The 26278-nt window shown below is 53.0% G+C and overlaps 9 protein-coding genes across 9 annotated transcripts; 5 read left to right on the top strand and 4 right to left on the bottom strand.

Moving 5' to 3' along the window:
- Positions 1-1472: 1472 nt before the first annotated feature.
- Positions 1473-2388, top strand: SODALDRAFT_334819 (hypothetical protein). Its single transcript, XM_028612304.1, has 2 exons — positions 1473-1624; positions 1683-2388. The coding sequence occupies exon 2, from the start codon at positions 1717-1719 to the stop codon at positions 1954-1956; it is 240 nt and encodes a 79-aa protein (XP_028465499.1). The 5' UTR covers positions 1473-1624; positions 1683-1716; the 3' UTR covers positions 1957-2388.
- Positions 2389-3666: 1278 nt separating this feature from the next.
- Positions 3667-5770, top strand: SODALDRAFT_334816 (hypothetical protein). The gene has a single exon (XM_028612303.1). It carries the CDS (start codon positions 3921-3923, stop codon positions 5538-5540), a length of 1620 nt encoding a protein of 539 aa, XP_028465498.1. The 5' UTR covers positions 3667-3920; the 3' UTR covers positions 5541-5770.
- SODALDRAFT_334815 (multi protein-bridging factor 1) lies at positions 5712-6938 on the bottom strand. The gene is made up of 2 exons (XM_028612302.1): positions 6647-6938; positions 5712-6477 (listed from the first exon to the last, which is right to left on the bottom strand). The coding sequence occupies exons 1-2, from the start codon at positions 6800-6802 to the stop codon at positions 6175-6177; spliced, it is 459 nt and encodes a 152-aa protein (XP_028465497.1). The 5' UTR covers positions 6803-6938; the 3' UTR covers positions 5712-6174.
- A 1776-nt stretch (positions 6939-8714) lies between these two features.
- SODALDRAFT_351912 (glutathione-dependent formaldehyde-activating enzyme) lies at positions 8715-10282 on the top strand. The gene is made up of 3 exons (XM_028613565.1): positions 8715-9169; positions 9472-9680; positions 9910-10282. Exons 1-3 carry the CDS (start codon positions 9049-9051, stop codon positions 9988-9990), a joined length of 411 nt encoding a protein of 136 aa, XP_028465496.1. The 5' UTR covers positions 8715-9048; the 3' UTR covers positions 9991-10282.
- Positions 10283-10370: 88 nt separating this feature from the next.
- SODALDRAFT_203184 (hypothetical protein) lies at positions 10371-11894 on the bottom strand. The gene is made up of 2 exons (XM_028607222.1): positions 11556-11894; positions 10371-11494 (listed from the first exon to the last, which is right to left on the bottom strand). The coding sequence occupies exon 2, from the start codon at positions 11468-11470 to the stop codon at positions 10616-10618; it is 855 nt and encodes a 284-aa protein (XP_028465495.1). The 5' UTR covers positions 11471-11494; positions 11556-11894; the 3' UTR covers positions 10371-10615.
- Positions 11895-12416: 522 nt separating this feature from the next.
- Positions 12417-13872, bottom strand: SODALDRAFT_340862 (hypothetical protein; the record flags this gene model as incomplete). The annotated part of the gene is made up of 2 exons (XM_028612995.1): positions 12417-13123; positions 13221-13872. 2 exons carry the CDS (start codon positions 13870-13872, stop codon positions 12417-12419), a joined length of 1359 nt encoding a protein of 452 aa, XP_028465494.1.
- A 604-nt stretch (positions 13873-14476) lies between these two features.
- SODALDRAFT_351909 (isoleucyl-tRNA synthetase) lies at positions 14477-18280 on the bottom strand. Its single transcript, XM_028613564.1, has 4 exons — positions 18000-18280; positions 17929-17934; positions 17564-17856; positions 14477-17488 (listed from the first exon to the last, which is right to left on the bottom strand). Exons 1-4 carry the CDS (start codon positions 18127-18129, stop codon positions 14657-14659), a joined length of 3261 nt encoding a protein of 1086 aa, XP_028465493.1. The 5' UTR covers positions 18130-18280; the 3' UTR covers positions 14477-14656.
- Positions 18281-19208: 928 nt separating this feature from the next.
- SODALDRAFT_361415 (hypothetical protein) lies at positions 19209-20257 on the top strand (the record flags this gene model as incomplete). The annotated part of the gene is made up of 5 exons (XM_028614362.1): positions 19209-19635; positions 19711-19857; positions 19960-19971; positions 20046-20089; positions 20204-20257. 5 exons carry the CDS (start codon positions 19209-19211, stop codon positions 20255-20257), a joined length of 684 nt encoding a protein of 227 aa, XP_028465492.1.
- A 4089-nt stretch (positions 20258-24346) lies between these two features.
- SODALDRAFT_280356 (hypothetical protein) lies at positions 24347-26238 on the top strand (the record flags this gene model as incomplete). Its single annotated transcript, XM_028608232.1, has 3 exons — positions 24347-24437; positions 24621-25830; positions 25917-26238. 3 exons carry the CDS (start codon positions 24347-24349, stop codon positions 26236-26238), a joined length of 1623 nt encoding a protein of 540 aa, XP_028465491.1.
- Positions 26239-26278: the final 40 nt, after the last annotated feature.

The raw sequence follows: 26278 nt of genomic DNA, 5'->3' as shown, positions 1-26278 counted from the left end.
TTCGCAGGATTGTGAACTGTTTGTCAGACGAGCACAGATTCTGATAACATATTTATCGACATATCATCCCTCAACTCCCCACGTTGTACGTATCTAACTTTATAAATTAACCTTAAGGTACCTACGAATTAATTAGTCACTTAGCCCTCCGTGCCGTCTCAGTTTAATATGACAAGGACAATTCCTGGTCCGTGGTAGGTGGTTTTTTCCGCCCCTGGCTCCTCGGCTATCATGGATGCATGTCCGTAGAACATTCCTTTCGTATTTATCCCCTTCTACATATGGGTTTAGCCTGACTGACGGATTGCCGTCTCCGGGGTCCCGGACACATGGAGCTGCCCTGTTTGGACCTTTCAGGCCGAGGCGCCTCTCTCTGAGGTGCAATTACTGTTTTCGGCACGGCCTGGTTGATATCGCTTAGTCTGTTTCGATAGATAAATCATGGAGTGAGGCGGGCTCCGTCTCCTTTCCAATGCCCCTTTCATGAAGTACCTTGCCTTAATTAATTGCGAAGTACACCACCTATGTACTAAGGTACCTAGGTATCGTACATTACCGGTGCCCCGGACATTCACCGAGACACGCTTCCCCAGATGCCCCACCGCCGGCGACTGAATCCCACAATATCGAGCATGCACTACCTTGGGCAACACCTTCATCTTCCTAGAGTCATCTTCTTCAAGTGCAGGTAGCTTCAGACACAGGACTAAGAGCTCCAGGCCTTACTGCATACAAGAGCAAACAAATCGATAGTACATACGCTGTAGTCGCTAGGGCCAAGCCGTCGAAAATTTCAGCTCCCTTGTGCTCATTTCATATGTATAGGTATGTAGCTACATATGTCCCCTTCCCCGAGCATACCCCTGTGCCCCCGGTTAAACCCCTGACGAGCTTTCTCCACGTTTTTGCTTGGGCTTCGCAGCTACTGCAACCTTACCCGTGTGTGCCGCGTACGGATTCGTCGTACTATGTGTTTTTCTCTTTCCCCTTTTCCTCCCTTTACTTTTTTTCGTTTTTTTTTTTTTTTCATGTGTAATTATTCCCTTTACCCAGTCTCAACTTCCTTTCGCCTGGCCCTACTCGGTAAGGTGTACTTGCCCAACACCCTGTCCCTTGCCACGTACCTATGTACGTGTACTAACCCCCCTGGCTGTCTCAACCGCCCTGTCTAAGGAAAGCCCTCCCCGCCCTCCCCGGATAATCCAAGGCTCAAGAGGGAAGGAACGTTGGGGGTTGGTCGGACAGGGGCTGAAGGAAGGACACATGTTTCTGGCACCCGCATCCACTCCACAAGCCGTCAATGGGCGTAACAGCCCCCGTTGGGCAACCCTGTCTCTCTTTCCGAACCAGAGTCGGAGCTCGTCGGTAGTTTGTACGAAAGTAGTTTGCTCTGCCCTTCTAGCCCCAGCTTTTAAATATACGGCTAGTTTCCCTCCCATTCTGCTGGAACCTGCAGGTTTCATTCCTCTCCCAATGCAACATTGTCCACTACTTTTTGAACTTCGACAGCCCAAGTACGACAACCTGCCTCTTACCGGCTCACTCTATCCCAACCGACTCACATCACCTCCAAACTATTCCCGAACTCCGATACCAAGCTCAGTCCAGAGGGCTTCTGACAACTGTAAGCCAATTGCCAGTGTCACTAGTGGCTCCTTGGAAGCTGACATGGCAACCCTCAGTCGTCCTCCCAACCCCCTTTTGCTCCAGATAAGAATGTCCGCGAGCCAAATCGCTTCGCCACTCCCCGTGGCTTCCTCCAGGGGAGACCTCCGGCTGTTGACGGGTCAAGATATCTTGACTGGTCTCAGTGAGACTCTCGCCTCCTCCAGCCACAACCGCCCATCAACACCTGTCCGCATCATCCAGGAGCAAGAGTACAGCGTCCCCGCCCCACCGCCTCCCAGTCCCGTCTCCTTCGCGCCAGACCATTGGCCCGCCTCAGTGCGGCGCTGAAGCGCCCAAATACGCCGATGGCGTTTGGAAGGGCGGTGGTATCTCTTGTCTTTCGACACACTGCACAAATTTTACCCAGCATAGCGGGGTGCGTCTTGTGTGAAACGACACGGACGATGCCACGGCCTTTGTGTTCCTTTGTATTTGAGACCTTGTCTGTTGTATCACCAACTGGGTATGGACCAATTTGGCCGGGGCGTACTGGAGTGTGAAATCATGCATTCGAAAGGCAGGCGATGGTCAGAAGGAGTTCACTCTCCTTTCCTTTTTGTTTTGGGTTATATGGTTATTTGGGGCTGGGCATTGCACAAACAAAAGGAACAAGGCGGCAAGGCAAGCCTTGGCCATGACTGTATCATGTTTCTATTATCTATTATTCGTTGGAGCATCTAGACGAGAATTAGGCACTGGGAAAGTAATAATATCATTGGGACTTGTCTACACCTATTATTTTGCATGCTGTGTTTGTGAACTCGCATTGCACATTCTTTGAGACACCTCTGTTGCTGGTTGGCCCTTGCCGTACTGTAACCCAAACGGCAACAAGAGGAGGCTTGAGACAAGACTGACAAGTCGCACCCGATATGGGATCTCAGAGCTGCATTAACACCGATGGTATCAGAGCCAATAGAGTGGCGTCCAGTCGAAGCTCATCATGGACAAATTCGGGTGTGACAGTCTTGTATCGAGGGAGGTCAGGCAGGGGATGGACAGGAGGATCCTAGTTAGACCCCGGATGGCTATAAGGAGTGCCTCTATTCACAAAGGTGTCTTCGTGTGGAGTGGAGCAAGAGTTGACAACCGACACGTCCCATAGACTATAGAGGTGCTCCACTCCACACGAAGACACCTTTGTGAATAGAGGTTAGTCTATATAGGAGGGGTCTGAATGCTTAGATTATTTATTGCCCGCCTCTTAAAAGAGGTCTTCGAGGCGCTCCTTATATAGCCATCCGGGGTCTAACTAGGATCCTCCTGTCTATCCCCGGCCTAACCTCCCTCGATACAAGACTGTCACACCCGATATCCTAACCCTCGACTTGTACTCCCACCTTCAGGAATCGGTAATCGGCAGATATCAGATCCCTGACGTGTCCCGACCCCCTGTTGGCTCTTAGTGGCCTGACGTCCAACCTCCGGTGGCCTGACATCCAGGAATCTGGATGTGGCCTCGACCCTTCCAGATCGTGGAGATGCCTCTCGTGGTTGCCGTCCCTTAGCTATGCAAGCGAGATGGTGCTGTGTCGACGACCTGTTGGTTCGTGGTATGTCTGCTACTGCTGGATCGATAAGCTGAATACATCTTATCGTCCCTTGCTTAGTATGACAAATTGTCAGAACTGTGAGGTCCACCTCCTAGTTAAGGTAATTAGCCTGCATATCTAACTGTAATTTTATGACGTATCCGATCCGTAATTACGTTGTACTCCGATGTGAAATTCGCGGCAATTCTTCCAGGTTGTTGTCGTGGTGATCTGTGGGGCGACAGCTCGATGGAAAATCCAATCCTCAAGCCGGCGCTGGAATTACCCGATATTGGGCCGGTACCGCCTCCATGTCGCGTGCAGGGACCACTTGTCGCGACCACTCTACGCGGTACTTCCGCGTCGCTCGCCAATGGACGCGTCCGAGTCGTGTTTCCAAAACCCAGCTCGGGACACGCTCCCTGGAGCAGGGGCCAGGCTGATATCTCCACTGCTCGAATGTAGAGACTTTTTAATTACAAGCTGAACGCCTCCCTCCCTTCCAGGTCTATCTTTCCTAACCAAACCCTTACCAAATTCCATTAATTCTCTGCTATACGCCTTCTCAGTCTGTGAGAGTAACTGACACCTGACACCGACAGACCTATAACGTCTTCATCTTATTCCAGTAACATCAATCCTCCACTTTGACGACAACTCTTGCCTTGATCTGTCCTCCCCTGCCCTCTCAACCCGGCCGTGACTTTCAACCCTCTCGCCATGGCCCGAGTAGCCAACCGGAGGCAGGTTCAGCGTGTTGTGAAGCCAGTCACCACGAACTCCATTAGCAAGTACGCTCGGCTGTCCAAGGCTCAGGTCTCCAGCGTCGATGGGCCCGTGAAGAAGGTGCTTGCCGCGTGCATACCGAACTCGAAGGCCTACGAACCCGTTACCGTCACGGTTATTTGCGACACCAGTGACGAGGAGAACAATAATACCTCTGTCCGCCCCTCCGTTGCCCTTGCCGTTCCTGAAAAGGCGGACATCTTGGTCAAGGACAGGACTCCCAACAAGAAAAAGCGGAAAGCTCCTACCGAGGATGATGGCACTAGTCCGACTACCCCTTCAGCTTCCAAGTCTCTCAAGCGTCAGCGTGTCAAGCGTGACGCGTCGAAGGACGAAATCCCGGCCGCCGCTTCTCCTTCAGTGACGAAAAGGTCTGCGAAGTCTGTGTCGAGTCACTCTACACAACTTACGCTTGCTGAGACGTACCGCAAGGTACACAAATCGACACTCATTTCCAGCGCGAAGAAAGATGGCCGTGATTCGGTGCGGAAGGTCGGACGTTCAAAGGAGGCCGGGCCGCATGTCTCGTCTAAGCGCCCTGCCGAACGAGAGGCGGCGAAGTCGCGATTGCCGGCCGAGCTCTTGGAGCTTCTTGACCTGCAAAAGGCGATTCTGAAGACAGTCATTCTCCAAATTACCCACCAAAACAACAACACGCCTATCGATATTAGCGACATCACGCCTCAGGTGTCGCGAACATGGGGAAAGCGCAAAGTGACGGTGGACGACATCAGGAGGTGCATCGCCATTCAAGACTTGAAGCCCGCAAAGTGCGGTGCGGCAGTAGCCGCAGCCGGTTCGCCATTCATCGTCACCGACTATGGTCGCGGGAAACTCTGTCTCGAAATCGACACGAGCAAGACCACCGGTGCCATCGATGAAGACGCGCTCTGCAGACAGTTCGAGAAGAACCTCCATATCCTCTGCGCGGAGCGCATCACGGACGATATGAACGACCTAGACGTATCCTTCGACAATTTATCCTTCGACGATCTACCCAAGGCCGACATCACACCGCGGCACAACCCTCTCACCGGGAAGCAAAATCCTCTGCTAGCGAAAGGGCATCGCGCTCTAGCAGAGCTCAAGAGTGGGATTGCAATCAAGCAGCAGGAGAAGGAGACGAAGCACAATGCCATAAGGGCCGACGCCGCCCCCGAAGGCAAGAAGATGAGCCTGCTCGACCGCATTCGCGCCAAGGAGATGGCCAATTCCCAGATTCAACTGCCCTCGGGCCCAGAACTGGGGCGGAAAAGGGCTATCATGAGAGCATGTGACGTCGCAGCCATTATCGGCATGCTGGCAAGTTCGTCAAACCCCAATGGGCTTCCAGTGCTCTCTTTCACCATGGCAGTACTCCAGCAGAAACTCAAGGACTCGCTACGTGTCCCCATGCCGGTCGAAGAAGGCATCGACACGGTGAAGATTCTCGCCAATGAAGTTGCCCCCGAGTGGTTCCGAGTGGTGAGCATGGGCGGCAAGGAACATGTTGTGATTCAGACAAGGAGAAAGCCATATGACACGGAGATTGCGGCCCGCGTGGGCAGGCTCTGATGTTGATGTTTATTGGTGAAATGAAGGATGGAAAGATACCCCATGGTTTTCGAGTTGTTTGGAGAAGCTGTATGGTTTTCGGGAGAGGTCCTGTGGGCGTTCTTGGGGTGTTTTTTTTTTCTTGGATCAGACAGCCAACACAACATTGTTCACGTACTGTATTTCATAATACGATGGGAAATAGGTCTGTTTTGTTTGCGAGGGAAACAGAATTATAGGAAATAACGGGTGTTGAGGACGAGGAAGAACCAAAAGAAATAAAAATGGTGTGATCCTAAAGCGTGGCGAGGCAACCTTTTTTCTATTGAGGACGTCTATGAGCCGCGAAAAGACGGGTAATGGAGGCAATCTCATGATGCTATAACGCCTTGCATGGAACTCCTAAAATGCCCTGGAAGCGACGATGGAATTGCGTCCTCAGGGACTTGGAGTAAGGGGAATTCTGACCCTTCCTCCTGCAGACTATACACCAGGTGTCCGTCAGCCACCGGTCTCAGACTGGTCGTCTCCATAACAGCCTCTCACTCTCGGCCTGCCGCAGCTCTCGACGGAAGCTGTTTTCCATCAGCATAGTTGTTCATTTCCCCAGGCGCTTGTCGACTCGGTTCACAATCTAAGTGACCGCAACTGCCGTTTATTTCTTCTTGCCAAACTTGGGCTCGCCGATGCCGGACCCCCGGAGCTTAACGTTGAGCACGCGCTCCATGGCGGAGAGGATCTTCTGGTCGGGGATGGCGGTGCCACGCTCAAAGTCGGCGATGACAGACTGGGTGGTGTTGCACTTGGTGGCGAGATCCTTTTGGGTCATCTTTGGTTCAATCTTCTGGCGAGTCTGGGAGATGATGTCGCCGACCTCCTTGCCGATGGTGTTGGGCTTGATGATGTCATCTGACCGGTCGACCTTTGTGAGGCGCTGACCTTCGGTGTTGCCTTTTGCCTGTCCATGGGGTTGTGAATCCAGGTTAGTGGTTTATATAGAGAAATTTGCGCATATACCAAGCTCAAAGGGAGGGGAAGAGAAGGAGTGGCAAAGGAAGGGTAAAGGACGAAAAAAAAAACCCCCCAAATAACAAAGAAAGTGGTTTCGAAATCCAATGGGCACATACAGCATTGCCAGATGCAAACTTCTTTTCGGTCGCTACACCGCCAGCACGGAATGCAGCATTGGTGGCACCCTTTCCTCTCACAACGGTCTCGCGCGAAGCCGCGCCACCACGCACTCGGCTACCAATCTTGGTGACATTATCCCACTCGTCCGACATGTTGACTGTTTATTGTTGCAATGTGTCCGTTTTGAAAGTGGCTAGCCAGGAGATGTTCTGTCTGTGGAAGGAAGCGTCGTTTTGTTGTGTGTTGTGTAAGGTATAACGCACGCGACAGGTAAAACGATAATATAGGTGGGTATTTTACGGGAAACGTTGCTATTTGGGATGGTAGAAGGCGGGTTGTTTGGTATATAAAGGTCGTGGAAGACGATGGAATTGAGGGCGACTCGGGGCTGACCAACGCGGGGCGCTGAGTCAATCGGTCTGAGGGGATACTGTGGCTTGCGGTCGGGCTGGGGTACGACCGGCTAAAGTCCGTGCGCCACAACGAAAGATTCGCCTCTTAGCTCCGAGTTCCGACTCGGCCGCCCCAGCAACAGGAAGTAACGGGATTACGTAAGAAAGTCGCCCCTTATCAGCCCTTGGGACCTGTGAAATTCTCTCTTTTCCAAGAGAATGGACCAGCGTTTATTGACGGTGGCCAATCTCTGGTAGGTATGTAGCCAGTCTTGCATGGTCTGTTTAAAGTTGTCGCGTCTTTGAACCTGGGTACCTAAGCGTCTTCCCGCCGTTATCTGGCCGTTGAAACTCGCGTGGCTGCCGTTGCATTACCGTTCTCTCAGGCTCTACATCAACATCCCATCAACTTCCCCGTAGCGCAGGGTCTATGTAAGGTACCTTAGTGTTCGTAAGGTACCTTAAGGTAAGGAGCGGGTGTGCCAGGGACGGACAGGTTACGTCCACTCTGGTAACGACCGAGGCAGAAGATCTCAGGCTCTTTTTTGAACAGTAAACAACTCGTCAAACATGTATGTATGATGGTTTCGACGCGAACCAAACTCACGCAGTATAATGGCAGACATTTTCAGGGATTCGGGTCAGAGTAGGCATGTGTTCCATGTTGACAGCGCAGATAGGTCTCGTAAGCTGTCCCGGCTCTCTTGATTTCAAGATGCGATAATATTTTGTACTATGCATGCGACTCAAGTAACTTCACCGGCAATGATCGTCCCTGGGTCGGTTCAGGGACAGCCGACTAGGGGTTCCCTAAGACATTGAAGTTGTAGGCGTAGCGCACATGGTTCGTAGTAACTTGACTTGTCTCCTTTTGATATGTAGGTATATGGTTACTCGGGATAATTAAGAACATAAACTTCGTAAATCAAGGATCACCCAGGTAGTCCGACAGAAGGTTTCTACTCGGCATCTACTCTGAGGTTCCTTTCCTCTCTCTGCCTTTTCCCTTTCAACACAATGCCTTTTGTGATTAATTCCCGCCACTCAATCAGCCCGTGAGAGAATTTACTGAGGCAAATGTAAGAGTAGGTATGTATCACCCGCGTCCATGCGTCCCGGTATTTGGAACTCAATCAGAACTACACGTACACTATGTGCAGCAAACGCCCATCCACCCCTCCGTCCCGCTCGCGTTGACGCCAGGCTGCATTAGTTCCCCGCATATTTTTACTAAACATTGTAATCATTACGCACTTTTCTGCTCGTTCTCGGCGGGGGGGACCATGATACACGGTACATCGAAGCTACGGTGGATGGTGCTATAACGTACCTGTCTCCTCCCGTTAGTTCACTCGAACTTCTCCTGGGATAGGAATCGACTTACTTTGGCTTTTGCGATATCTCTCCGCCTGCAAGGAAGACCCTTATTAGGTGGCTCCAGGTGAGGGGAGAGAATCTCGACCAAGTGATGAGACATGCCGTAGATTCAGGCAAGCGGGCGAACCAAGAAGTATGGAAAGGGGGTTCATCTCTAGCCGGCCACCACCGAGTACAGTCTCACATCTCGGGGTTCAAGCATCTACGTTCCGCATCAGCACATATACATATTAGCCCGTCTCTTCTGCCCCAAGCCCAGGTAATCCAGTCAGCCACATAGACTTACGTAGGACGTAGGTAGATAGGTCCCGTTCAGTTTCCCTGCCATGCAAGAAGCCACACTCGAGTCCCAGAACCCCCGCCGAATCACCTATCGTCCACGTCCACCTCCATACCACGGGCCGCTGGAGTAGCTGAGGTCATGGAATCCCTCTCACCCCTCCCTTGCCCCTCCCTTGCCCCTCCCTTCTTAAGCTACCCCGCCTCCTCCGTCCGTTTCCTCCATAAGCTCCTTGTCCACACCCCATCAAAACATTTATCGTGCTTCCAATTCGTAACCAACAGCTTCAGTTGACACTTGTCCTTGCTTCCAAAGAACGACAGGCATCAATCAATCCATCGTAGTCGAAATGCCTCTCACCGGACACTGCCTCTGCAAGGCCGTCACCTACACGGCGGACGTCGACGCCCCTCTCCTGACGGGCTACGACCACTGCGACGACTGCCAGCGCCAGTCGGGCTCCACCTATTGTGAGTGCTTACCCCGAGGTTTTTTCATCGTCTCGATCCAGACAAACTCCCCAGCCTTTCGTTCGCCCGTCACCGTCGGCGTGTGATGGCGGCACTTCGACATGAAATCGTAGAGTTGAGATGAAGAGGAATCAAGGGGCCGCTGGAAAGCGCCTTACTGAGGAAAAAGGGAAGAAAAAAAAAAGGGGGGGGGGGGGGGTTGGGGTTGGGGGGTTGGTTCGAAAATAGGTGGCAGAGGAGAAAGAGTCCAAGTAGACCTTGAGAAGACTTTCAAAGTCTAACCATCTGTTTGAATTTTCCAGCCCTGGTCGCCGTCGTCCCCAAGGACAAGCTCACCATCAATGGTCCGACCAAGTCGTGGGCTGGCGTTGGATCTTCTGGCAAGGCCGTCCACCGCATCTTCTGCTCCGAGTGCGGCAGCCCCATCGCTCATGACCCGGAGGCCGCTCCGGAAATCATCGCCCTGAAGGCCGGCACCCTGGATTCAGACATCAAGAAGAACCTCAAGCCTGTGAGTAACCACCTGCTTTCATTCCTTTGTTCCTCCCTCCATACTGGTGGCGTCCACTTGGAAGAAAAGAAAGGGGGGTAAAGAGAGACAGGGAACAACACCGGAAACATATTCAGCGGGGAAAGGGGACTTGGTGTACGAGGAGGGGGAAAGACAATGCCGTTGTTAAAGGGAAGAAAACGAGAAAAAAGGAGAGACCGCAACATACTTACCTTTTTCTCTTTATCAGGATACCGAAATCTGGACCGTCGGCAAGCTTCCGTTCTGCCAGGAGAACTTGGCCAAGCCCTTCAAGCACATGCCTGAGTAAAGTATGGCTATTTCAAGCCAGGGTGAAACGGAACGATGCCCAAACGAGCAACTGGATGAAAGTGAGAGGAAACGCAGTGCAAAGGAAGACAATTTGGATTTCCAAGTCGAAATTGGACCAGCTAGGTGGTATGTCGTTGACATTAAAGGGTTGAGTTGAGGTCGTGGGGAAGGGAGGAAACGGTTGAAAAGGGCGCTGGGAACCGGAAGAGAGGGGTGAGACCGAGAACCCTGATGGCTACCGCCACCTACCTTAGCAAATCTACAGTAATTACATTGCATCCGGTCCGGTCTCAGCGATCCATCTCAGCGTTTTAAGTTCCGTGACGAAATATCTCATGGCTTCTTCACGTTCAACCGATGCAATAGGAACCACTGATCAAATCATGACGTTCGAGTGATCTGAACACACAAGACCGCACTCTGCTACCTTGGCAGAAACATTTCTCATTAACCCACCCCCCTTGCGATGATAGTACCAACTTCAACGCGTGCTTGATCATGTCTGGGTTTGTAGTAATAACCGTCGTACACCCAAGTTAAAAATGCCCATGCTCATGTCAGTAAAAAGCCACCAATGAACCCCTCTACTCCATTCCGCTCGAAACACAGTTGTCTGAAATGATTCACAAAAGGGCTACCGCGGCTATTCCCGCGGCACCTGTCAAAAGACCAGCTAGAACTTGGATCTGCATCCCAGCACCCGTTTTATCCTGCTCGGAGTCACCATGCCGAGGTGTCCCCCTGAGGGGAGGCTTGGTAAAACGGCCGGTCGTCAAGTTGTGGCCGGCTGTCCTGTATTGGGTACCAGTCAGAAGACCGTTCGTCCCGCGTGTAAAGGACTCGAAGCTGCGGATGGTTGCCGTGTCCGTGACAAGGGGTGTCGCAATCTCCATAGCCCCGGTGGCCGCCGTCGTGGGCTCGGCTGTCTTGGTGGGGACAGATTCCGAGGACTCCGCGAGCTTTTGAACGGTTGTTTTGGTGGCAGCCTCATCAGTAGCAGTGGCTAGTTTGTCGACGACGGCCGTGGCACCCGATGTTGGCATGGTGGCAATGTCCCGGTGAGCAGACCAAATAGTGGCAAAGGGGGCGGCCGGAGTCTCGGCCCGGCAGAGGTCGTTCTGGGATCTCTCAAGGATCCCGCCATAGAAGTTGAAGTCGCGGTCGGACATTCCGCCATGATCCCGGATGCAGCGTTCACAGGCCAGCTTGACTGGAAAGAAATCGCCTTTGCACATGCAGGAGGCATGCTTCTGGAGAGCTTCCGAACCACCGTTCTCCGGCCGGCAGATGTTTTCCTCAATGGCCCTGGCCTTCCCACAAGAAGACAGCTTGTCGAATGGCTGGCCCCTGGAGGAGGGCGGATCACAGACCTCAACGGCCTGTGCGGCGCGGGCCTCAAGAACAGAACCGAGGGCCCAGGCAGGGGCAGCGAATTTCAGGAGAGCCGTAAGGCCAAAAGTCACAAAGCTTGAACGCATGACTGGCTTATCACGATAGAACAACTGGGAAGAGGTTTGTTAACAGCATGGCAGCGTTGGAGAGGCTGGGACGTTATAGACAAACCTCCGAGACGAATAAATTGCGAACCAAGGTGACTGGTGGTTGCCGAGGTTGAAGAGAATACGGCGTGCGCGGTGAAGATGATGAAATGACAAGATGAATGCTGTAGTAAGGAGTCGAGGAGAGCAAAAATGGATGTGTTAGCAATGGCCGAGAAGAGGCTGGCAGATATGGTGACGAACGAAGATGAGTGCAGAAGGGGAAGAAGGCGAGAAGAGGAAGAATTGAATCCTGACCGACGAGGCGGGAGAAATACCCGAAGGATAGCTGGATATTGTGGAAGAGAATTAGGAGGGAAAGGGCCACAGAGCGACGAGATTATGGTTATGGCTTCTTCCCCCCGCCCCCTGGAAAGTAGTTGCTCTGGCCTGACACCAGCATGGTTATGACGGCCAGCCCCTGTTATCCAGTTGTAGGTTGTGGTCGTCGACGGGAGGGCAGGAAGCAGAGACAAGAAAACAGGATACAAGGAGAAGGAGGGGAACTCCAAATCGCCGGAGTGTCAAATATGATGGGCGACTCCTTCTGAGATGCACTTCCTGCAGGGGGCCACTTGCGTTAACCAGGGGAGAGTGTCAGAAGTGGGAGTAACCAGACTACTCCGTACGTGCCTGGACCTGTGGCTCGAATCTTACCCTCTCCTGGTGATAGTGAGAACGGAGGGCTTCTGGGGATAGTAATTTCCTTTTAACTTCCCTCGAGGTTACTCATCGAGTCCAGAGGAACTGTCTAATGACGTGTCTAGTCCCTTACTCTCAACAATGTAACTTTTCGAGAGCCACTTCCGATTTGAAGCCAAGTCATGTGCTCTTCCGTGGTAGTGCCTGCTTCGGTATATCAAAGTCAATCCCACCCCTACCTACCTTATGCCACAATGAAGCCACCGCCGATAGCTCCTGCCATAACTGTCATGCCAATGGCCCAACCACCGAAACTCCACCTGGCCGCTCCCGAATCAGGAAACTGCTTCTGGACCTCGGCTGTCTGGCTCCCGATGACTGTCGAGCAACTCGCTGTCCCGCAACTGTACCCGCTCGGGCAGCAACCTGCCACAGGACCAGCATCCTGACCGCAGAGAAACCACCCACTCGCGCATGACTCCGTCGTCTGCTCGGACCCGGTAGGCACGTCCGTTATTGGCACCACCACGGTTGCACCGTCCGTCACGATGGTCGTTAACGGTGTGGACGGGCAGTCGGTTGTCCCGCAATCTCGACCTGTACGACAGCACCCACCGCCGTCGCGAGCCAGGCAGGCGTAGAAGCCTGTTGGGCAGTAGTCGCCCGGCGTCCCCGCCGTAGTTGTTTCTGTAGTTTCACTCTCTGTAGAGGTCGGTCGGAAAGGAGGGATGGCCGCGGAGTTGGAAGTGGAAGGAGTGACCGTACTTGTCCTAGTGCTCGTCACGGGGCTTGGCTCGTTGCTTTCCGTGACAATAACGGTAACAACGACCGTCGAGAGCCCGCCGCCGTCCGCAGTTGTCGTCGACGTGCGTGTCACGGTCGTGACGGACTGAGATGTTGTTGATGTTGATGTTGATGTTGATGAAGGGACAGCAGGAGGGCTCGGGACGCCTGGAGTACGTTCTAATCAGTGTATGTTCCCAGACATCATGCAGAAGGAGAAAAGAAGGGGGCCAGAAGGAGAGGGAAAAAAAACTATGGCACTCACATCCCACACCCCGACACACAAATCCCGGGATACAGCACCCTCCCCCGAGCTCCGTCGAGCAGCTCGGCGAGCCATCCGGGCACGATCCAACAGGTCCTCCGCACTCTGCACCTTGGGGACAACATGCAACGTTTCCGACGCTCGGATCTTCCACCTCGACGCAGTTCTCGCCGCTCATGCAACACTTATTGGGCTCCCCGATGTCGCCGCAGTTTTTCATCCCCTCGGGACATGTATGCCTGCCCTCCAACGCATTCAACGACTCCCTCGCCCTCCTGAGGAGCTCCCATCCGGCTCCGTCGCCTACACCATTCCAGCTATTTCCTCGTTGGTGCAACTGGAAAGCCGGCCGGTACCGCCTACCGCCTGGCCACGTGGTGCTGACGTTGGCTGCTAGCGAACTCTCTTCCTCAACGGACAGCTGCAACCGGGCAGCTAGAACGGCCTCGCGCGGGGAGAGAAACGGCGACGCTCTGTAAGCGTCCTCTTGGTCGTTTGAGAAGGACAGGTATTCGGGAAAGAGCTTCTCCGAAGAATCAAGGGGCATTTTGCGGATGGCCGTGGGGTTGCGCTGTGCCTCCTGGGCTTCGACTTGGGCTGCGACCAGCAGTAATAGGGACGATGGGAGTCCCAGAATTGTAGCAGGCCGCATGTCGCGAGATGTGGGATGTGCGATAAGGGCGGTGCGTCGGTTGGGGTCCTGAGGTCGAGGGACGAATTTCGATGTCGGTCGGGATGTTTATGCGGTGAAAGGTGAAGCTACGGGTCCCTGCTAGGAGTGATCAGGATGGACTGTACACAGCAGAAGGGTTCACCCTAGACACAAAAACGAAGACAAATTCATGAGGATAATCGTATAATCCAATCGACGGATTCTCTACCTTTCAGCTGATGGATGGAGGGCCGAGTTTCATTGTAACCTTGTTTGTTTGTGGTTGGGCGAGCGGTTTCCGTACTCCGACTTTTATCTGGTTGGTTTGTAACGTGCCCGAAGTACCACAATCTCGATGCACGTCTCCTCCCGGATAGCTGCCGTTTGGTGAATCACCGGTTGACACTAACAGAGCTCGGAACTCAACGCAAACCACAACGTCTATCCGTACAGTTGTCTGCGCTATACGTAATGTATAAACTATCGGATCACTTACCCTACATTGAGTACCAAGGTTGGTGTCCATATTCTTCCGAATCGTGGTCTTGTACGTATCCCCACATCCCTTGCCTCAAATAAGCCTGTTAGGAAACGAAAAGAAGTTATTGGACTAAGGCAACGTCTTATTATTTAAGGTATGCGACATGACCATCTGTTGGTCATGGCCGGCTCTAGCTGCATCATAAAAGTCATTTCTACCGACAGTAGAACAATGCGTCAAAACTCGCTCACCGACTTCTACAGGCCGCCCCCGATGGAGCAAACCCCTACCCCCGGACCCTCTTTAAATACGGGCCAGGCGTAGCATCATCCTCAGTGCACCGATAGTCTGTTCCTCCTCTAAGATGACCGACTCTCCTGACGCTCCCTCCAATGGCTGGAGCGTGCCCCGCAGAGCGTTCACGAAGAGCTCTTCCTTGGTATCGAGGACCTTGTCCAGGTCCACATTTTCGGGATTCGCAGTCACATCATACTGCATGTGGACCTCGTCCGTGGGCACCAGGCCTGCCTTCTTGCGCAGCCTCTGCACCCGGTTGATCACCTCACGCGCCAGGCCCTCGTAAACCAGGTCTTCCGCCGAAACGTCGGTGTCGAGCAGGATGATGACATCGTTCGAGAAGGCCGCCTCAAGCTTCGACTGTTCCACTGCAGCCTTGCCGTCTACTCCGTCGGTCTTAGAGATCACTCGTACGATTTCCAAGTCGTTCTCCTCGAGCTGGATCCCGCCAATGGTCATCGTCTTCTCAACCTGATAATTCCTCAGCTGCTCTTGAGAGAGGCTCGGCAGCGCCTTGCGCACCACCTGCACATCCTTCTTGAGCTTCTTGCCCAGCGTAGGCCAGTCCACCTTGGCCTCTAGGACAATGCCGTACTTCGCCTCGTCGGTGGTCAGGATGACCTCCTGCACGTTGAGCTCTCCCTTGACATAGTCCACGAGCGACTCCACGTCGGACAGGTGCTGCTCGTCGGCAACTACGACAATGGACCTCAACGGCGTCTTCAGACTGAGGGTGCGGCGCTCTCTTGCCGTTCGTCCCAGATCGATGACCTTCTGCATGGCCGACACCTTTCTCTCAATCACCTCGTCGAATAGCGCCTGTTGAACTGTCGGGAAGCGAAGGAAGTGCACACTTCTCGAATCGGGGGCCTGCGCCAGGAGCTCCCCTAGGAAGGGCTTCAGGAGCCCGTAGATGTGCTCGGTGATGAAGGGGGTGAAAGGCGCCAAAGCCCGGACCAAGGTGTAGAGAACCTGAAGGAGCGTATTCAATGCAGCCTTGGTGTCCTCGATGCCCAATCCCGCCACGCCCTTCAACCGCTTGCGGTTGAAGCGAATGTACCAGTTGGTGAGGTTATCGAGCACTTGAAGCAACCGTGGAACGACCGTGTACAGGCGGTATCCAGCCATTTCCTGGTCGATAAACTGCAGCATGCTCTGGCAGTCGGCAAGGATCCACCGGTCCATGACGTTCTCCAGTCCCTTGCCCTCCGTGAACGAAGGGTCGGCAGTGAATTCTTCGCCTGTGTTCTTCTTGTACAACAGTGCCTGTTCGTAGAAGAACCGGTAGCTGTTCCAGAGCGGCAGTAGAACTTTAGATACGACCTCCTTGACACCGGATTCCTTGAAGCGCAGTGGCTCGGCCCGGACCACGGGGGAGTTAATAAGATAGAGCCTCAAGGCATCGGAGCCATACTCGTTTATGACGGAGCTGGGATCGGGGTAGTTCTTGAGGCTCTTGGACATCTTCTTTCCGTCTGCAGCAAGGACGAGGCCGTTGACGATGCAATTCCGAAACGGCGACACCTGGAACAGCTTGTTTCCGAGGACGCTCAGGGTATAAAACCAGCCTCGGGTCTGGTCGAGACCTTCGGCAATGAAGTCTGCCGGGAATCGGCCGCCATGGAAAGTGTCGGCGTTCTTAAAGGGGTAGTGCACCGAGGCGTATGGCATGCTTCCCGACTCGAACCAGCAGTCGAAAACCTCATCCACCCGCTTAAGCATGCCCTTGCCTTTCCTGGACGGGATCTGGATGTGGTCAACCTTGTCCCGATGCAAGTCGTCGAGCGGCCCATCGTAGCCACTCAACTCCCTCAGCTCGTCCCTGCTCCCAACACAGATGACCTCTTCAAAATCGTCGCTGACCCAGAGCGGGAGCGGCGTGCCCCAATACCTGTTGCGGGAGACATTCCAGTCGTGGGCGTTGGCGATCCAGTTGCCGAACCGCTTCTCCTTGACGAAGGAGGGGACCCAGTTGGTGGACTCCAGATTCGAGAGCATCTCCGGGACAGAGTTGGTGACCCGGATAAACCAAGATGAGACGGCCTTTCGAATGAGCTGTGTATCTGAGCGCCAGCAGAACTTGTCAACGTGCGAGACCTGGCTTTCCACCAGGAGACGGCCAGTCTTCCTCAAGTCCTTCAGAATGGCCTTGTCCGCCGCCTTGACGTGTTGTCCCGCGTACTCCGGCACTTCGGCTGTGAAATGGCCCTTCTGGTCCACAGGGCAGGGCGGTAGGCGTTTCTCACTGATAAACCCAGTGGCGATGGCGGCGTCGTAGTCCTCTTGACCAAAAGCCGGAGCCTGGTGGACGAGGCCTGTACCCTCACCTGCCTCCACGTAGTCTGCGCCAATGACTTGGAAGCACTCCGAGTACGACTCGGCAAAGTAGGGGAAGAGTGGCTCGTATTTCCAACCGATCAGGTCCTTCCCAACAAACTTCCTCAGAATCTTGTACTTGGCCTTCTTGAAATCCTTCCCATAGAAAGAGGGCAGGCCGCTCTCCATGATGATGTATTTCTTGGCCGATTTCTCGTCGAGGAACTCGACATATTCGAACTCGGGGTGGACGGCAATGAGAAGGTTGGACGGAAGGGTCCAAGGCGTGGTCGTGTAGATGACCAAGGACGCATCTACGCCTTCTTGTCCGACGACTGGGAAGGAAACAAGAATGGCGGGGTCCTGGGTCATCTTTTCGTTCTGCTTCGCTTCGATCTGGCTGAGAGGGGTGCCTAGGGCGGTCGAGTAGGGCATAATCTGGTAGGCACGATATACTTGCTCCTTCTCGAAGAGCTCCTTGAATACCCACCAGCACGACTCCATGAAAGTGACGTCCATAGACTGCGAGACAGCGACACGTTATGTCAGCCTGGGTAGTTTATAATTGCCGGGGCTAAGCTTTCGGGTGAATCCAACCTTGTAGTCATTGTCGAAGTCGATCCAGCGACCCAAACGCTCGATTATTTGTCTCCACTCGGTGGCGTATCTCATGACGATGGCCCTACACTCGGCATTATAGGCGGCAACGCCCATCTTTGCGACAGCATCTTGGGCCGACATGCCGTGTTTCTTGTCGATTTCGTACTCAACGGGTAGGCCATGGGTATCCCAGCCGAATCGTCGACTGACATGATATCCCTTCATTGCCCAATACCGGGGGATGATATCCTTGATCGTGGACGTCAAGAGATGACCATAGTGGGGAAGGCCTGCGGTACGCCTGTTAGGGGATAATGAAGATAATTAGGGGACGCGATTGAAGCGAAAAGAAGGTATTGTACCAGTAGCTGAACGCCGGTGAGTCAGTAAGCTGCAACTCCCCTAAACAGTGAGATGGAAGACTATCACATACCAAAAGGAGGCCCATCATAGAAAGTGAAGGGCTCGCAGCCTTCAGTCAGGCGAAGCTGCGTCTGGAAGGCATCAACCTCTCGCCAGAAGCGAATGGTCTCCTCCTCGGTCTTGGGGAAGCTGATGCTCATCTTTGGACGACAGCAATTTCCCACGTGCCAATATTTTGGTGGAGGAGAACGTATCACCACGTTTGAGATGAGGGGTCGACGAGGAGGTGGTCTCTGACGCCCTTTGAAGTTGACAACAAAGATTCCGTGACCCAAAAAAAATGAAGACACCGGAAGTCGATGGATATTTTTTTCCCCTCGCCGAGTTGCCGCTCACTAGGTCAGGCACCGTGACTCAGGATATTGCCCCGCCCCCGCCAACGGCAGTGTGGGCTAGTCAATTGGGAAGGCGGTCGGGTTCCCGGTACGCGCTACACACGCTACGACACGTGAGACAACACGTGATCCTATTTCTCTTTAACTCCCCGAGCTAGGTTTACGCACGGGACGTGCTCGGAAGCTTGAAGTTACCATCACACGGCACACTCATATTTTATGGTTCTTATTTAAGACGGACCCCTGGATCCTTTGCACATTTTCCAAGATACATGCCGAATATTGCTGTGTTGTGAGCACGGGTGGCCATTTGGGTTGTCTAAGGGGTTGACAGCTCGGATGGTTTTACGTATCCATACGTGTATGTATTAGCCACGAGTTGCATCCATTTCGAACTCGGTAATACTATCGACTGCCCGATTCAATACGAGCTAAATAGAAGAAAGCCAAATAAAAGGGGCGATCTCCTCGTGAACCCCCAATGGGTATGCACGTGTCTGGAGGAGAACGGTGAAGACTGCTATGGGCTGGTCGCACCGAGGTTCGAGAGCATTCAATCGCGGGGTCTGATTACATCGACGTCTTCAACAATGCAACATTCACACCAGGAGCCAACATCGACTTGAATTGCTCTAATTTGAAGTACATACACCGAATCGAAGTCGTCCATTGATACGGGCTCATCCGAGCTGGAACATCACGGTACCTTGAGTGTATCCTCAATCTCAAATTCACCCTCAGCGGTCTGTTGATCAAGCTTTAGTCTCACCTAAGATGACTGTCATAGATGGTAGCAAGAGACTCATCCTCTAGCACTATACTTACTCCCCTTACGCCAGAAGGATCGTGTGGTATCTCTTCCTTCGCGGTATACCTTTCTCCCAATGCGTACGGGCCCTCCCCTGTCTCTATTCTTCCCGCAACGCATGGCTCCTCACTCTTCACAGATCCAGCCACCTCTCCTCCCCCGACCCGATCTCTCCGCACTCGGTATATCGTATCGTCGCATTCCCTTGCTTGCTATCAACCGTGATATTTACCTTGATATGCGCCTCATTTCCCCAAAGCTCGAGTCCCTCTTCCCGCATCTCCCTCGCCTGGGTGAATATTCAGACTCGCGGCCCGAGTCCTACTCTTTAGAACGTCTCCTCTCCATCCTCACGACTGAGACGGGCCTCTTTCCCGCCGCCGTCCGGAGCCCTGCCTTCTGGGCGTTTTGGCCCCGAACAATACCCGCGAGTGTATTCGTGGATTGCACGGTTCCAGAATGCCGTGACCGCAGCGAAGACCCGGATGGACAAGCCCAAGACGGTAACAGGGGAGGAAGCCGCAGAGGAGATACTGGTCTACAGGGTACGAGGATGATTTGAACGAAGTCGACATGAGAGAACCTCGTTGCCGTGAAGGAGGGCCTGAAGCCCGGACACGAGGTTCAAGTGTGGCCGACTGATACTGGATCGCCTCATCGAGAGGTTGGCAAACTGATTGGGCTGGACAAGACGAAGGTCGTTATTGAAGTTGTTGGGCCCAAAGGTGCGGTTCGGATCCACGCTCCACGGCGAGGCTTTCAAGTGAATCGAGTGAGGTCAGATGCTACGGTCGAGAGGAGCCAGAAGCTCTGACTGTCTGCACAAGTCGGTCATTCCCGTTCACTTTTCTGCTCTACACTAAAGGGGAATAAAAGAGGAAAAGGGTCGGAGCCATGCCACTGAAATGTCCAGGGTCGACTGCACTTAGGACGACATTTCAGGAGACGAACAATCCTGTGATCGCTGCTATTGGGAGACGAAAGCTTCAATGGGAAAATATGGAAAATTAGAGCCATGATGCAGGCGGCGGATAAGGACGTGCAATTACGTAGAAACCGATTGAATTCCAGGTACGGACCGAATCGCGTCCCGTCCTCGCGTGGAAAACACGACAGTTCGACTGACCACCTCAGGAATGGAGAAAAAAGGAAAAGAACCCTCCCCCCACCGTCGGTTAGCACCGAGATGCGCATTAGCCCACCCCGTAATTGTTACCGTTTTTGACAAAACAATTGTCGGTAACAGATAATTAAGGCAGTCGACGGTATCGGGGCGGGACAATACACCGTAGTGGACATCCTACGCCAAGCAAGGTAGTCCCCGACTTCGACAAATGAGTCTGCAGGAATTCAGAGAGCGAAATAGAGAGATTCTGGCAATGAGCTGGTCATGTCAGCCGTCATCACCAGCCCTATTAATAAAGGAAGACCAAATGAACCAAGATCCCGAATCTCAAAAGATGCAGGTGGCTACCCGCACGCTTGGGTAAGCAAAAGGTGCGCCCCCCCCACGATGGCACCAATGGCCAGTACGAAGTGTTTGCATGAAAATCTGGGACATTACCAAGAGCAAGGCAACTCCATATTTGATGCGTTCATCAATCTGGGCAAACATTAGAAACTTCAAATGTCGAGGGCCTTGAAGGCCCTCGACGAACTACCGCGAGCTTACATTTACGGAGTGTATGTACACTAAGGTAATTGGTTGTCAGGTCTGATAGGAGAGCCGTACATCAACGTCGGTAGCCGTCAAGCCCTAATTCACCCTTCTTTACAAGCAGATATTCAGTGCCAGGGTGGTTATTAGGGGAACTGGCTGTGCCCCTGAGAACTTCGTTGGTGAATATTCACTCTGTTCTCACGCCCAAAAGGAGTGCATACCGACGGAATGTAATTACGTCATGGAGACCCGGGAAATGAGCTAGACCGGAACCAAGCGTGTGGGCGGATGTCGGTTCCGTTTCATTCCAACCGACCTACGAAGTACGGATACCTAATTACCTTAAGCCCCGTCCCTCGGCAGTGCTTGTTGTTGTTGTACCTTGACCTGTCATTCTGAGACAGAGTTTTTGCCTGCATTCCGTGACGTCATGTATTCGATTTACCGTTTCTTTCTGCCTTCCGGCGGGACACAAAAGAGGGGGTAGAGTCAACAATACCGGTACACTACTGATGCTCACTTTCAATTCCTCTTTCATGCTCTTGGAGGATTTACGGCCTTATGATCGAAGTGGGGGGTGCCGGTAATCTTGGAAGACGGCAAAGATGAGTGTGCAACACACTGGGAGAGAGACACTAGCGCGACATCGCGACATTGCCAGAGAAGAAACGGTGTGAAAGGTTGACGGAGACGACTCCCACGTTATCCAAAACAGGCTTAGTACTCTGACGCAATGACTTAGACGGCCACTCATAAGGAGGTGCTCAAACCTCAAGAGCGGGGAACAGGCGATGCGACGTCGTCCTTAAACCACAAAGTATCCACCAATCCTAGTACACCTCTACCAGAATTTAATGGGTTAGTGCGTATACAAACGAATATAACTGGTTAAGGATAACAGGGGATCCCGGTGGGGTAGAAGTACACCCTAATATAGGAAATATATTAGTATTTATAAGTACCTATACTTGAATAAGACTACTTACTACACGTGTATATCTCGCCACTATCCCCACTATCACCACTATAACTACCTTACTACCACCACCATTACTAATCTAGGTAGTTAATAAGGTCGTGATAGCTTCACTTCCTACGATAGTCCCACGATCGTCCTTAAAATCGTCATATGCCTTTATACCTATCCATATAAAATAGGTGGAAAAGTACGGATCTGCTGGCTAATCCAATGAGCGATGGAGACGTGGGGCGTAGTCACACGCTAACCTATTAAACCCTGGTAGAGGTGTACAGTGGTGGGTGTTGATTTGCCACAGAGTCAAGACCAACGGAGTACCGACACACTGTGTTACCTAACTTGTGATGTGCCTTTTCGACGAATCCACGAAATAGGTACTTCGCAATTATCAGCATTTGGACCCCAGTGGTCTTCTTGGCTCGGTCGAAGACCCCAGCTCCTGCCGGTGTGTCGGCGAACAAGCGACGCGAGGTCGTCAATTGGCGCAAGTCGAATCGAAGGCTCACCACGTACTTCGTACGATGTACAAGACGGGTGGGAGTTTGTTTAGAAATTCCAAAGTAGACCGGTCCAGGCATCCTTGGCTGGTGTAAGTCCACATCGCAACTCCTGAAGCGATAAGAAAAGGAGTAAAAGCATTGTCGATCGGTGACATGGCACCGCAATGTGAACAATGGCGAGGTCTCCCGAGGCGACCTTTTTTGTTGTTAAAAAATACAAATAAAAAAGTGGCTCGAGGGCTTCCACTGATGGCAAATGGATTTGTATCCGTACTTGACTCCAGGTGATTAGTTATCCGTGGTTCGTGCTTCGAGACGAATCTTCCCTTGTCCTAGAACGAATGTGTTGAAAACGTCCCTAGTAGAGATTGGGGCTGCATCCTGAAAGTGCTGGATGGACGTCAATTTTGTAGCGTTTATTTCGAAGTTTGTGAGGATGTTTGGATTCAGGAGAAGTACCAAGGAGACTACAGTTCAACTGACCAAAGTATATAGAAACGGAGAGAGAAAACGACGAGATATGACGGCAATAACTGGAGAGACAAAGAAGGGAATGCACAATATTTCGTACAGGGGTCGTGATGGTTAATAGACCTCGCCGGGTGGAGAGAACACTCCGTACAGTATATATACTGTGCACTGTACTCCGTAGTAACATGCGTTGGGACTGTTAGAGTGGGCTAGTGGGTGCTCCACTTAAGCCTAGGTACTCCGTGGAAAAAGAAATAGCGTTGGGCAAAGTTGATTACCCAAGGGTTGTGCCTATAGTGCTCCCGTATTATGGTCAAAGCTAAGGTACCCTTGGACGGTGGACCTATGTTTCCTACTATATAAAATATATGCCTACTAATCGTGTAGGCGCCCAAGGAAAAGAGTCTTAACTGGTTAGACAGCCGGTTTGGAGAAAGAAAAGCGCGTTAGGCAACCTAAGGTAGGTTTTTAGGACTTTCATCGTGAATTAATAATAATCGTGTACTCTACGTGTATATTTTGGTGCATGGGCTACGACTCGCGATGTGGACCCGGCTCCGCACTGTGGCTGGGGACAGGACGAAACGACCCGGAAACGGTACGGAGTATCGATACACTGTCTGGGGCGCCGTAAAGGATAGTGCATGGCCCTGTCGATATACACTCTCGTCCCAGCCACCCCCCACACACGCTCGTAAGTACACAGTGTACAGAGAATTGCCTTCCCAACTAGGTCGACAAAAGGAACCACGCGTATTGGTTCGAGACGGGCACTCCGCACTTTCATCGCGTATTATCAAACGCCCATATTCGTAGAACGCCATGTACCCAGTATGGGGGTTGCGTATTCACGGTACGTGTCCGATTCTGATCCTGACCCCAGCACTCAAGACAAGACTGTGTGTACCCGCTTCCCCCCCCCTCCCCCGTCTCGTTTCCCTGACGTTTGTGCTTTTCTTTGCCTTCCTCTTTTTTTTCTTTTTTTTCTTTAAAGTCCCAGAACCTGCAACGTCATACTTTTCAGTGACGTGTGCCGTTTCTCCCAATACCACCATCACCACATACCGATATCCCATCGCGCACATAGCACACAATACGCCCAAAACTGACCAGCGAAAACGGGCTGACAGGCTGAACTTTACAATTCTCGACGGAATCGGACGCATGATCAAATCCACAGCTGGTCCGTCGAATCCCTTCGTCGCAACACGCGATTGTCCGTCGCCTATCCGTATTTTTGAGCCAGCCCTCGTCGCTTGTCGCCGACGAGACCGATACTGGACGCAACAATTCGAGGCGCAGGAGAGCGTAGAGCTTCGGCCATCTGTGACCTTTCAACTCGTCGTCTCTACTCTCTTAGTGCTTCTTTTTGACTTTCGTTCTGCTTCGTTTGGACGGTTGCGTTAGAGCCCGAACCAACGAAAATTAGTCTCTGTGTGTTACTCGCCTCTGACCTCATCTTCCCTTTCTACCCCCATCCGTGTCTCCTTCTACGAGATTTCGTATACCACCGATACCACCGATACCACCGCCTTTCCCAGACAACCAGCGGCACTTGATCACACTTACCTCACCTTTCTTCTCATACATCATCGTCGTCCAACATGGGGACTTCCGCGAACAACGCCTCCCGTCGAGGTGAGTCGAAGTCCCCCAAACAGTCTACATCAAAGAACCCAACACCACCCCGCCAAGGTGAGCATCATCAACATTCACCATCGTCATTTCTAACCCTTTTTTTCGTTCTTTTTTTTTTTTCGCGCGCAATGCGTCGCTTTTGTATTGGCGCATTTCCCCCTTCCTGATTGTTCCTCCCAATTGCCCCTGTCGCCCGCTTCCTTACTACATTCGCAACTTACTCACGCCTTCCTTCTTCAGACCCTGCGCCCACCACCGACCCAAAGCAACACGAGAACAACACCAAGCCAGAAATCGACGGTGCCAAGCCCCTTGGCCCTCCCCCTCGACCAGGCCAACCGCAAGGAAATAACACTCCCGATTACTTCGGAGCCACCCGTGTCGGCGACAACAACCTCAGCCTCGAGCCCAATCCCTTTGAGCAGTCTTTCGGTGGCGGTTCAGGCGCAGAGACTCCTGGTGGCACCAAACTTCCCCCCGTTGCCCACATCACATCACCCTCGGCCCTGCTGCCTGGCACCGGCACAACTCCCTTTAACTGGGGAGGAGGTTCGCTGCGAACAGGCCCTCTGAGCCCGGCTATGCTGTCGGGCCCGACCAATGATTACTTCAGCGACACTCATCACATACGCGGCGGGTTCCCTACTCCGAACGAGTCCTCACTGAGGACCGGACTTACGCCGGGGGGCAGTGGGTCTATGTTCCCTGTCCCAAGTCCCAACTCTCAGCTCTTTGCCCAACTCGCCGGCAACGCCGCGACTCCTGGCACTCTCGACTTCCATCGCACGGCTTTGAGCGCCGCGGCTGCCGCTAAGCGCGACGGTCAGATCCAGCCCCCGGATCAGCTCTCGGTCACTTCCCAGCCTCAGGACATGCCTAACGGCTTGTCAGCTGCCAAACCCGAGGCCAAACCGGCCGGTCCCTTTGATCCACACGACAACGATGCCGCCAACGGCCTCTTCATGCTCGCCCAAGGAGCCCAGACTAGGAACGGCGCTTCTGCACCGGGCTTCGCGCCCACCTCACAAGCACAGGCGCAGGCGCAGGCGCAGCCAGCACCTGCCCCTGCTGTCCAACCCCTCGATGCCGCTCACCAGATGGCCTCCGTTAACGGCGTCCCTCCAGCTGCTCCCCCCTCGTCCACGCGGAGCGTTAGCGAAGGCGGTAGCACGGGGTCTGACGAGCGTGAGCAGGTCAAGCCCAACGCGCGAGGCAAGGGCAAGAAGGGCGGCGCAACGACCAGCGTCAATGGTCGGAGGAAAGCCGAAGATGCCCCTGCCAAGGGCCCTGCCAGCAAGAAGTCTAAGACTAGCACTGCTGGATCGATTGGAGATGACAGCCAGGATGAAGATGATGATCATGGATCCAAGACTGAGGAGGGTGATAGCACTACTTCCAAATCCAAGATGACAGACGAGGAAAAACGGAAGAACTTCTTGGAAAGGAACAGGTACGGTTCTTTTTTTTTTTTTTTTTTTTTTTTTTGGTGACGATACTTGGAGAAATACCGAACAAATTGCTAACAGTGGCATCCAGAGTTGCGGCGCTGAAGTGCAGGCAGCGTAAAAAGCAGTGGCTGGCTAATCTGCAGTCCAAGGTAGAGCTATACAGCAGCGAGAATGATGCCCTGACGGCGCAAATCACGCAGCTCCGTGAAGAGGTGGTCAACCTCAAGACCCTGCTGCTCGCCCACAAGGACTGCCCGGTCACTCAGCAACAAGGCCTCCACGGGGCTTTCATGCAACAGGCCATTGAGCCCTTCAATCCGCAAATGAACCCGTACGGTATGGCGGGACCAATGCCGCCGAACCAGCAAGTGCTTGCTGGAGGACAGGGGCCCCCACGCCGCTTCTCGTAGGGTGTGGCGCGATATCTATCCGAACATGACCCTGTCGGTT

This window comes from Sodiomyces alkalinus (genome assembly GCF_003711515.1).
Source record: "Sodiomyces alkalinus F11 unplaced genomic scaffold SODALscaffold_7, whole genome shotgun sequence".
Lineage (NCBI taxonomy): Eukaryota > Fungi > Ascomycota > Sordariomycetes > Glomerellales > Plectosphaerellaceae > Sodiomyces > Sodiomyces alkalinus.
This window is presented reverse-complemented; position numbering and strand designations above follow the sequence as displayed.

Bases quoted from the DNA above. Each gene is read 5' to 3' on its own strand.
- SODALDRAFT_334819 (XM_028612304.1), top strand. From the start codon at position 1,717: ATGTCCGCGAGCCAAATCGCTTCGCCACTCCCCGTGGCTTCCTCCAGG.
- SODALDRAFT_334816 (XM_028612303.1), top strand. From the start codon at position 3,921: ATGGCCCGAGTAGCCAACCGGAGGCAGGTTCAGCGTGTTGTGAAGCCA.
- SODALDRAFT_334815 (XM_028612302.1), bottom strand. From the start codon at position 6,802: ATGTCGGACGAGTGGGATAATGTCACCAAGATTGGTAGCCGAGTGCGT. The intron at 6,478-6,646 runs GTATGTGCCCAT...CCCCATGGACAG, and splicing joins AGTTTGCATCTGGCAATGCT to GCAAAAGGCAACACCGAAGG.
- SODALDRAFT_351912 (XM_028613565.1), top strand. From the start codon at position 9,049: ATGCCTCTCACCGGACACTGCCTCTGCAAGGCCGTCACCTACACGGCG. The intron at 9,170-9,471 runs GTGAGTGCTTAC...TGAATTTTCCAG, and splicing joins CCAGTCGGGCTCCACCTATT to CCCTGGTCGCCGTCGTCCCC. The intron at 9,681-9,909 runs GTGAGTAACCAC...TCTCTTTATCAG, and splicing joins TCAAGAAGAACCTCAAGCCT to GATACCGAAATCTGGACCGT.
- SODALDRAFT_203184 (XM_028607222.1), bottom strand. From the start codon at position 11,470: ATGCGTTCAAGCTTTGTGACTTTTGGCCTTACGGCTCTCCTGAAATTC.
- SODALDRAFT_351909 (XM_028613564.1), bottom strand. From the start codon at position 18,129: ATGAGCATCAGCTTCCCCAAGACCGAGGAGGAGACCATTCGCTTCTGG. The intron at 17,489-17,563 runs GTTGGATTCACC...GCTGTCTCGCAG, and splicing joins ACTTCGACAATGACTACAAG to TCTATGGACGTCACTTTCAT.